The following is an 11,885-nucleotide window of genomic DNA, read 5'->3' as shown; positions in this document are numbered from 1 at the left end:
GGGCACATTTAGCTACTTAAAGTTCCTACACTCTATTAAACATAGTCATCACCCACATTTTAGAATGCTCTTCATTCTACTTGAAAGAATGCCACTAAGCACCTTTTCTCTGTCATTTGATAAATATACATTTCTTTTTATAGACTGTCTAAAACTATGACTGTCTGACATAATATGATTCTCCAAAATCTTTCAATAGATTTATTCTTTGTAGTATGTGCTAAGAATGTTGTAAGTTATGAACCTTATGAAGTATTTTGCAAAGATTTAGTTCTCCCTTGGTGATAAGACTAATATTTAAAACAGAAAATGCAATATTTTTTTTCTTAGAATGTTGTAAGTTGTAACCTTAAGGTTTGTTAACTGTATATGGTATGGATCCAGAGAACTCCTAAACCTGATAAAGAACTCAGCGATGTAACTGAGTATAAAGTTACTTCAAACAAATCAAAAGTAGGCGTTCCTATAATCAAAGGAGCGATGTAACTGAGTATAAAGTTACTTCAAACAAATCAAAAGTAGGCGTTCCTATAATCAAAGGACTAACATACTGAGAAAAATTAGGAAAATGACACATATTACAATAGTCAAAAGTAATATAAATGCATCAGTGTGACTCTAACTGAGGAAGTGAAAGATATGTAAGAAAAGAACTTCAAGTCTCTGAAGAAAGAAATCAAAGATTTCAAAAATTTGGCAAGATTTCCCATGTTTGTGGATTGGCAGGGGTAATATTGTAAAAATGATCATCTTACCTAAAGCAATTACTGTTTCAATGTAATCCCCACCAAAATTCCACATCAATTCTCCATAGAGTTAGAAAGAACAATTCTCAAATTCATTTGGAATGACAAAAAACCCTGGATAGCAAAAACTGTTCTCAACAATAGAAGAACTTCTGGGACAATCACCATCTATGACCTTAAGCTATACTACACAGCAACAGTGATAAAATCTGCATGGTATTGGTACAGAGACAGACAGGTAGATCAATAGAACAGTATTGAAGACCCAGAATTAACCCACACACCTATCCTCACTTGATCTTTGACAAAGGAGCTAAAACCACCCAGTGGGAAAAAGACAGCATTTTCAACAAATGGTGCTGGTTCAACTAGAGGGTCAGCATTTAGAAGAATGAAAATCAATCCATTCTTATCACCCTGTGCAAATCTCAACTCCACGTAGATCAAGGACCTCCACATAAAACCAGAAACACTGCACCTAATATAAGAGAAAGTGGTGAAGAACCTTAAACACATAGGCACATAGGAAAATTTCCTGAAAGAACACAAATGGTTTATGCTCTAAGGTAAAGTTTAGATATATGTGACCTTATAAAATTACAAAGCTTCTATACAGTAAAGGGAACTATCAATAGGATGAAATGTCAAACAATAGTGTGGGAAAATATCTTTACCCATTCTACATCTGACATAGGGCTAATATCCAATATATACAAAAACTCAAGAAGTTAGACCTCAGAGAGCCAAATAACCCCATTAAAAATGTAGTACAGAGCAAAACAAAGAATTCTCAACTAAGGAATACTAAATGGCTGAGAAGCAACTAAAGAAATGTTCAAAATGCTTAGTCATCAGGCAGATTCAAATCAAAACAACCCTGAGATTCAACCTCACACCAGTCAGATTGTCCAAAAGCAGAAATTCAGGTGACAGTAGAGGCTGGTGAGGATGTAGAGAAAGAGGAACACTCCTCAGTTGCTGTTGAGATTTAAGATGGTACAACCACTCTGGAAATCAGTTTGGCAGTTCCTCAGAAAATTGGAACCTGAGGATCCTGCTATACCACTCCTGGGCATATACCCAAAAGATGTTCTAATATATAACAAGGACAAATGCTCTATTATGTTCTTAGGAACCTTATTTAGAATAGCCAGAAGCTGTTAAGAACCCAGATGTCCTTCAACAGATGAATGGATACTGAAAATGTGATACATTTACACAGGGGAGTACTACTCAACTATTAAAAACAGTGAATTTCATGAAATTCTTAGGCAAATGGATAGAACTAGAAAATTTCATGCTGAGTAAGGCAACCCAATCACAAAAGAAAATGCATGATATGCACTCACTGATAAGTGGATTTTAGCCCAAAAGCTCAGAATACTCAAGATACAATTTTTTTTTGGGGGGGGGGCGGAGGACAGGGTTTCTCTGTGTAGCTCTGGCTGTCCTGGAACTCACTTTGTATACCAGGCTGACCTTGAACTCAGAAATCTGCCTGCCACTGCCTCCCAGGTGCTGGGATTAATGGCATGCACCACCACATCCGGCTCCCAAGATACAATTTACAGACCATATGATGCTCAAGAAAAGCAAGACCAAAGTATGGGTACTTTGGTCTTTCCTAAAAGACAGAACAAAATACATGTGGGTGGAGATACAGAGACAAAATACGGAGCAGAGACTGAAGGAAAGACCATGCAGAGTTTTTTCTCTCTAAGTCTATATTTTACCTTTACTGCTCCAGACCCTTCTGGGTAACTCTTCCAGGGCTGCTTTACCCTTTGCACCTGAATTTCTGCCATCAAGGAATGGTCTGTCCTACACCCCTCTCATATTGGACTCTCTTCTTCTGCCTCTGCTGTATTTCTTGCATCAGAATACTAAATATCTTGCCTCTGTCTCTGTGCCCAGCCATTGGCTGCTTGAAACTTTATTTCCCAATCAAAACCAAGGACACAGAACCATAATGTCCTGTAAACATATATACAAATTCCCATGTGGTATGGAAAATTACTCAATCTCTACTATCCTATTATAATGAAACTAAGAAACTAGGAAACAAACAAACAAAACTCAAATGCAAATTTCAGATTTCAACTTATCTTATTAAGATAAAATCGAGAATATAAAATACAAATATGTACATATACATATATATCAAGAGGATGTTGAGAAATGTTAACTAAACTTTGTCCACTTTTGAAATTTTTGTTAACTGCTGCAGCTTCTATTGAATTTGCTGTGGTGGTATAAATAAGTAAGTAAGAGTGTAAACAAGCCAATAGATAGATAGATAGATAGATAGATAGATAGATAGATAGATAGATATATAGATAGATAGATAAAGTAACATATGACCCTGAAATTTCAGTCTTTGGCCTATGACCAAAGACTTGATTCTACACAACAGTTAACTGCTCAGCCATACTTCATCTGCTATTCTCAAGAGCAAAGAAGTGGAAGTGAACTAAATGAACTATACATAATTGAGTGATCATGAAAATAGAGTAGAATTTTATGTAGGTGTCAAGAAAAATAAGAATTTGAAATTTTCATGTAAATAAGTGAAACTAGAAAAGATTGATGGTGGTGACTCAGAGCCAGAAAGACAAACAACACTGCTCTCCAAAGGAGAACTGACAAATATCAAGCACCCCATTCTGAGATGAAGAAAAGTGGGAAAATAAGAATTATTGAGAACAGAATATGTCTTCCTATGAGTATATATGGATTAAAGGAGAAGACGTCATTAATTGAGAGATAGCAGAGTGACCATGGGAATGGTTGAATGGAGACAAGGGAACAGATATAGTTACAGCACTTATATATCAAATTCTGAAAAATGAATTAAAATTATTTTAAAATGCATGGTATGTACTCACTAATAAGTGGATTTTATCAAAAAAAAAAGAAGAAGAAGAAGAAGAAGAAGAAGAAGAAGAAGAAGAAGAAGAAGAAGAAGAAGAAGAAGAAGAAGAAGAAGAAGAAGAAGAAGTACAGAATACCCAGGACACAATCCACAGAACGTAAAAAAGGTTAAACTGAAGAGCCCAAGTGAGTATGTCTCAATCCTCAATCCCTCTTGGGAGGGAGAAGAGGGCAATCTCAGGATGGGGCAGGGAGGGAGGGAACTGTGTAGAGAAGGAGACAGGGAGGAAAAGAGGGGAACATGATCAGGTATTGGGAGAGGGGGCAAGACTGAAGACAAGGGCCAACAGAAAGAATCAAAACAGGCAACCCTGGGAGGTAGAAAGTGGGGGGAACCCTCCAGAATAAACCAGAGACCTAGGATGTGGGCGACTCTCAGGACTCTAACTGAGAGACCTTATATGAAAAGCCCTACACTAGTAAGAGGGAACTTGTAGAGGCCACCTCCAGCAGAAAGGCAGGGCATCAATTGAGGGATGGGGTTGTCATCATACAGTCAAAACTCTGACACAGAATTGTGCTTGTCTGAAAGAACTGCAGGAGTAAAAATGGAGAGGAGCCAAAGCAAAAGGAGTTTGAGCAACAGAACCAAATTGGGATCAGGCTCAAGGGGAAGCTCCAAGGCCTGACACTATTACTGATGCTGTAGTGTGCTCACAAAAAGGGACCTGCCATGACTCACCTCTGAAAGATAAAACAAGCATGAAAGTTTCAGATGCAGATTATTTACACCAAATCGATGGGCAGAAGCTGCTGTCCCTGGTGGTTGAATTATTGAAAAGCTGGAAGAAGCTGAGGAGGGACACAACCCTATAGGAGGATAAGCACTGTCAACTAACCTGAACCTGTGAGTTATCTCAGACACTGAGACACCAACCAGGAACCCCCCTACATTTTAATTTTAATTGTAAAATTATACAGCAGAGGACTGCAGGATTTGGACTCAGACAGAGAAGATGCACCAAATCCTCAAGAGACAGAAGTCCACAGGGAATAGAGAGTTCTCATGGGATAGAAAATGGGGGATGGTGAAATTATCATGGAAACAGGTGAGGGGGTGGAGAAAGGTATGGGATGTGGAACATTCAGAGGATGTACAGGGAGGGAATAAAATCTGGAGTTTTAAAAATGAAGAAATAATTTTTTAAAAGGTGTCATTTGTGGTAAACTAGAAAGAGGTTTATATATTTTTAAAGTCTATCAAATATGAAGAAAAATATACATAAAATGAAGGGACATCATCTATGATCGTAACAATTTGTGTAAACTATACTATTTGTATACATTTCTTATTCTGATAAACATATAATATATTAGGTACTCAAAAATTAAGTTGCAATTACCAATTGTAAAATTATTAAAGGATCCTAGGAAATATGTAATAATAATGACAGGTGGAGTCAAAAATATTTCTATGCATTTTTAATTATTTTTCTGTGGTGAATAATTCTCACATGATTTCTGCTTACATGAATTTTTTTCTTTCAAATATTTTTTTCAGTGCAAAACTGACATCCTTATTCCTCAGGCTGTAGATGAAGGGGTTCAGCATGGGTACAACTGTAGTACAAAACACAGAGGACACTTTTGCTTGGCCCATAGAATTCAGTAATGAGGGCTGTAAGTATGTGAATGCTCCTGAACCATAAAAGATAGCAACAGCAGAGATGTGGGTACTACAAGTACTAAACCCTTTGAACTTGCCCTCACTGGAGTGAATGTAGAGAATGGTGGCAATAATGAAGATGTAGGAAGTAATAATGGTCATCACTGGGATAAAGACATTCAGTGTAGCAATAACTAGAATCAATATTTCATTGATATAGATATTAGAGGATGCAAGATTCAAGAGGGGAAGAAGATCACAGAAATAGTGGTTAATCACATCTAAATTACAGAACTGAATCCTAAACATGAAGCCAGTGATTAAGGATGAACAGACCACAGCAAAAATATATGACCCCGAAATCAGAGAATTGTAAATCTGATAGGACATGGTTACATTATAAAGCAAGGGGTTACAAATAGCAACATATCGGTCATAGGCCATTGCAGCTAACGTGTAGCACTCTGCAATACCAAATATGAAGAAGAAGTAGAGCTGAACCATGCATCCAGAGTAGGAAATGATGTTCTTCTCTGTCAGAAAGCTCATGAGCATTTTAGGAATAACAACTGTGGACTGACAGAAGTCAATGAAGGACAGACTCCTGACGAAAAAGTACATGGGGGTGTGCAGGTGGGAACTAAGCCCAATCAGTGTGATCATGCCCACGTTTCCTGTCACAGTGATTAGATAGATTCCAAGGAAGAGGAGGAAGAGGGGCAGCTGGAATTCTGGCTTCTCTGAGAGCCCAACTAAGAAGAACTCAGTCACTGTGCAGTGGTTTCCGGCTGCCATGTCCTCCAATCAGATCTAAAGGAGAATAAAGTTTGTAAGCCAATTAACTGAATAAAGTTTATTTTTCATTTACTTGTACAAAAAGCTCATGTAAACTCTTTCTGCTTAAGTATACATTTGCCATCAATATAATTGCCTTAAGTGAATTAGCTTAGATAAACACAATTAATTTTTATTTAAAAATTTAAACACATACTTAATTAAAAATGCATGTATATAAAATACTGTCATTGAGTTAAAGCTATAAAATTTCATGTGTTCAAAACTATGCCTCAAATTTGAGATGTAGAGTGCGTATTACTGTGCAAAAATATCCCACTGTGTCAAGGAAGTATTTTTTCCACAAATGCAATGAATTATTATCCAAAATCTAATTTCAGATGAGTTCTCCAGAGCTTTACTTTAGACATTACTATTTCTCTAATCCATAATCTACATAAAGTCTTTAAATACACAATAGTGAAAATTAATTGAGCTCTGGAGCACCCATTCCATTTATTATTTGAAACTTGTTACTAATAGGATTAAATAGTGAATACATGATTCTATTAACATGGGATGCTGGTTGGGGAACCATTTCTGGAAGAGAATCAGTGAACAATGGTTACCTTAGGAACCCATAAACACAAAGTGCCCAGATTCATTTCTATTACATACCAATAAAACTGATAGCTAATATAATATATCTTTTAATTTTTACAGTGTAAAGAATTAAGTATTACTGGCATCTTATCACTAATAAATCTGCAGTACAAATTTTACATTGTATGATCATATTGACAAACACTCAAGTAGAAAATTAGGTATTCCTACATATTATAATCAAAGAAACAGACTCAAGTCAGTTCTTCCTTTTCAATTTATGTGTTGTGAAATAAGAAGAATTGCAATGCAGAAACCCATTAGCTAGGGGAAAATATAAGTACTGTACTATATTCTTTCAAACTCTAAATCAGTTGTTGATTGTGTACACATAATAACTTCCTAAATAAATTAGAATTTTATCATTAAAAAGTAAGATGTTACTTTCTTCCAATCTGTACCTCTACTCTGAGATGATGGGTTTGCCTGCCCCTTTCCAATACCCCACAACCTGTCTGTGTCCAAGGGGTCTGCTGTAACCAGGGACACAGTTGAGACCCCTGCCCCAATACCTAAGTCAGCTGAAAATCCCACGGAGCAGAAAATGGGTCTATCCCCTCTGCCATAGGCCAATCATCCTTTAGATCTACACCTCCCTCTGGGACAGATCTGCTGCCTGTCTTCTCTCCCACACCCCATAGCATGCTTGCCTCCAAGGATGTCTGCCATAACTTGGGACACAGGTGAGACCTCTGTCCCACTAACCCAAGTAAACTGGGACCTTCATAGAGTCCAGCAGATGTGGGATCTCTCTTTTCTACAGGAGCCCAATCTTCTTTCTGATATGTACCTTCACCCTGGTCAGATGTGTGACTGCCCCTCTTTCATACCACATATATTACCTGTCTCTCAGGAAGTCAGCCTTAACCAGGGACACATTTGAAACATTTGACCCAAAAAAGCACACCAACCAAGACCCTCTCACTGCACAGAGACCAGCAGATTTGGGGTGTATCCTGCTCTTCCTGAGCCACATAGCCCTTCTAGTCTGTACCTCCTTCTGGAACTGGGAAAGATCCTATCCTTGGGCCCCGAAACCTGACTGTCTCCTGGGAAGTTCACGCAAAACAGCATTACAGGATGTCTTCCCTAAGCATGGACATAGGAGGACTGCTCTAAAAAGGAACAGAGGAGGCCTGTTCTAATGAGGGACACAAGAGCCCCAGTCCCCCAACATAAACATCACTTCTTGCCTTCCATAAGACCTGACTTAACCCAGGTCATTAGCTCTACTGCATCCAAACAGGGAGGATCTAGTAAGAGTCATACATGTGAATTAACACCAGAGGCAACCAGATAGCAAGAGGCAAGCACAAGAACATAAGGAAGAGAAAACATGTAATCTGGCACTATTACAATCCACTTTTCTCACCATGCAATGCCTGGATTCCATAACATATGTGAAAAGCAATATTCTGACCTAAAATCCTATCTCATGAAGATGGTAGAAGCCTTTTAAGTAGGCTATAAATAAGTTCCTTAGAGGAATACAGGAAAAGAGGCAAGTAGGTAGAAGCACTTAAAGAGGAAATGAAGAAATATAGGAAATCAAAATCAAGTAGGTGAAAAAAATGAACAAAAGAGTTAATGACATGAAACTGGAAACAGAAGAATAAAGAAATCACAAACCCTGACAGAAAACCTAGGAAAGAAATCAGGAGCTACAGATGCATGCATTACCAACAGAATAAAAAAGATAGAAGAATCTTGAGTATAAAAGAATCTCAAGTATAAAAGATATTGAAGCATCAGTCAAAGAAAAACAAAGTATAATAGGCTCTTAACTCAAAACACCAAGGAAATCCAGGACACACAAAAAGACCAAAACTAAGAATAATAGGAAAAAAGAGGGTGAAGATTCCCTATCAAAAATCAAGAAAACATCTGGAACAAAATCATAAAATAAAACTTCCCTAACCTAAAGAAAGAGATGACCAAAATGAAGAAGTCTTTAGAATACCTAATAGATTAGATCAGAAAAGATAATCCTCCCATCCCTTTCTAATCAAAGCATTAAATGCACAGAACAAAGAAGGAATAAAAAGGGCTATAAAGAAAAAAAGCTGACTTACCAGAATACACCAAACTTCTCAAAAGATATTCTAAAAGCCAGCAGATCCAGGACAGATGTCACACAGACCCTAAGAGAACAGAAATATCAGCCCAGGCTACATTGCCCAGCAAAATACTCAATCTCCATTGATGGAGAAACCAAGATATTCCATGGCAATACCAAATTTTAACAACACCTTTCAACTAATCCAACCCTACAAAGGATACTAGAAGGAAAACTTCAACTAAATTAGTGTAACTATACCCAAGAAAATACAAGAAAGTAATCATCTCATAACACCAAAAAGAAGAGAACCACACATACAAATACCATATCCATCAACAATCTTACAAGAAAATAGCAATCATTGGTCTTTAATATCTCTCAACATCAATGGGCTCAATTCTCCAATATGCTAAAAAACTGGATAAATAAATGCGATCAAGAACTTTGCTGTATACAAGAAACATAACTCAGTGTCAAAGACAGACACTACCTCAGAGAAGAATGCTGGAAAAAAATCCAAGTAAATGGGAAAAAATACTTGTGTAGCCATTATAATATCCAATAAAATAGATTTTTCAACCAGAAGATAACAAAAGAGATGAGGATGGACACTTTATACTCAACAAAGGAAAAATCCACCAAGATGAACTCTTAATTCTGAACATCTATCCCACAAATGCAAGAGTATCCACATCCATAAAGAAAACCTTTATTAAAGATCAAAACACACACTGAACCTCACATAGTAATAGTGGGATATGTAAACACCATACTCTCACCAATGGAGAGATCATGGAAAACAAAACTACACAGAACGAGATTGAAACTAACAGGAGTTATGAACTAAATGGTTTTATTATATAACATCAGGATATTTTACTCTAAAATAAAAGAATATAAATTTTCAGTAACTCATGGAGCTTTCTCCAAAATGGACAATAAAATCAGACACAAAACAAGCCTAAACACATACAAGAAGTTTCAAATAATTCTATGCATACTCTCCCATAGACAATGGCTGAACTTCTATAGCCATAAAAACAAGAATCATGGAAACCGAATAACTTTCTACTTGATAATAAATTGATGAATGAAGAAATAAACAGCAAAATTAAAGACTTTTGAGAATTCAATGAAAATTAAGGCAGAACATATCCAAATAAGTGGGACACAATGAAAGCAGTGCTAAGAAGAAAATCCACAACACTAAGAACCTTCATAAAGAAATTTGAGAGGTCCTACACTAGCAACTTAATCATATATCTAAAACCTCTAGAAGATAAAGATCAAACACATCCAACAAGAGTAGAAGGGAAGAAATAATCAAACTCATGTCTGGATATAACCTGTTAGAAACAAAGAGAACTATACAAAGAATCAAAAAAAAATTAAGAGCTGGTTCTTTGAGAAAATCAACAAGATAGATAAACCCTTAGTCAAATTAACTAAAGGACACAGAGATAGTACCAAAATGAACAAAATCAGAAATTAAAATGGAGACTTAACAACAGAAACTCTGGAAATTAAACATATATATATATATATATATATATATATATATATATATATATATATATATATATATCTCAGGTCTTACTACAAAAACTGTACTCAACAAAACTAGAAAATCTAAATGAAATGGATAATTTTCTAGACTGATACCACTTACCAAAGTTAAATCAAGATCATGTAAACCATCTAAACACTCCTGTAACCACTGAAGAAATAGAAGCAATCATTAAAAACCTTCCAACCACAAAAAAATGGTTTTAGTTCAAAATTGTACCAGACATTCAAAGAAGAGCTAATACCAAGACTCCTCAAACTATTTCACAGAATAGAACCATAAGGAAACCTACCTAATTTATTGTATGATGCCACAGTTCCTCAGATACTTAAACCACACAAAGACACACAAAGAAAGAATGTCAGCCCAAATATGCTTATAAATATCAATGCAGAAATCGTCAATAACATTCTCACAAACTAAATACAAGAATACATCAACAGCATCATACATCATGATCAATTATGCTTAATCCCAGGCATGCAGAAATGGCTCAGGATATGAAATTCCATCAACATAATCCACCATATAAACAAACTCAAATAACTCACATCATAACCTATAATATTCTATAAATGCATTTGAAAAATTACAACTCTACTTCACCCAAAAAATATTTGAGATTAGGAATTCATGACACACACATAAACATAATAAAAGCAATATATAGCAAACAAACAGCCAACTTCAAATTAAATGGAGAGAATCTAGGAGCAATCCCCAAAAATCAGGGACAAAAAAGGCTGCCCCACTCTCTCAGTATCTATTTAATATAGTACTCAAAGTTCTAGCTAGACACCAGAGAACATCAAAGTGGATACAAGTTAGGAAGGAAGAAACCAGGGTATTACTATTTGCAGATTATATGAATAGTATACATAACAGATGCCAAAAATTCTACCATAGAACTCCTAATGTTGAGAAACAACTTCAGCAATATGGCTGGATTTCAAATGGACTCAACCACATCATTAGGCTTCCTTTATACGAATGATAATTGAGCTGAGAAAGAAGTTAGGGAAATAAAACCCTTCACAATATCCACAAATAATATAAGAAATTCTTAGGCTATCTCTAACCAGGCAAGTGAAAGATCTGTATGTGAAGAACTTGAAATCCCAGAGGAAAGAAATCAAAGAACACAGAAGATAGTAAATTCTCCCATGCTAATGGAATGCTAAGACTGGCACAGTAAAAATGATTTCTTACCAAAAGCAATCTAGAGATTCAATGAAATAACCATTAAACTGTCAACACAATTCTTCAAAGACATGGAAAGAGCAATTCTCAACTTCATATGAAATAAACAAAAACAAAACAAAAGTAAAAATAAAAAAATACAAATAATAATTTAAAAAAAATCCCCGCTGGGAAGTGATGGTGCACACCTTTAATCCCAGCACTTGGGAGGAAGAGGCAGGTGGGTTTCTGAGGTCGAGGCTAGCCTGGTCTACAGAGTGAGTTCCAGAACAGCCAGGACTACACAGAGAAATACTGTACCAAAACAAAAACAAAAACAAAAACAAATAAAAAAAAAAC

At 36.1% G+C, this 11,885-nt stretch overlaps 1 protein-coding gene across 1 annotated transcript; it reads right to left on the bottom strand.

The window, feature by feature from the left end:
• Positions 1-5,142: 5,142 nt before the first annotated feature.
• On the bottom strand, positions 5,143-6,078 carry Olfr944 (olfactory receptor 944). The gene has a single exon (NM_146507.1). It carries the CDS (start codon positions 6,076-6,078, stop codon positions 5,143-5,145), a length of 936 nt encoding a protein of 311 aa, NP_666718.1.
• Between the last annotated feature and the right edge of the window lie 5,807 nt (positions 6,079-11,885).

The sequence above is a fragment of the Mus musculus genome, chromosome 9, assembly GCF_000001635.26.
Source record: "Mus musculus strain C57BL/6J chromosome 9, GRCm38.p6 C57BL/6J".
In the NCBI taxonomy this organism is placed as follows: domain Eukaryota; kingdom Metazoa; phylum Chordata; class Mammalia; order Rodentia; family Muridae; genus Mus; species Mus musculus.
Note: the sequence above shows the minus strand (reverse complement) of the source record. Positions and strands in the feature narration are given on the sequence as shown.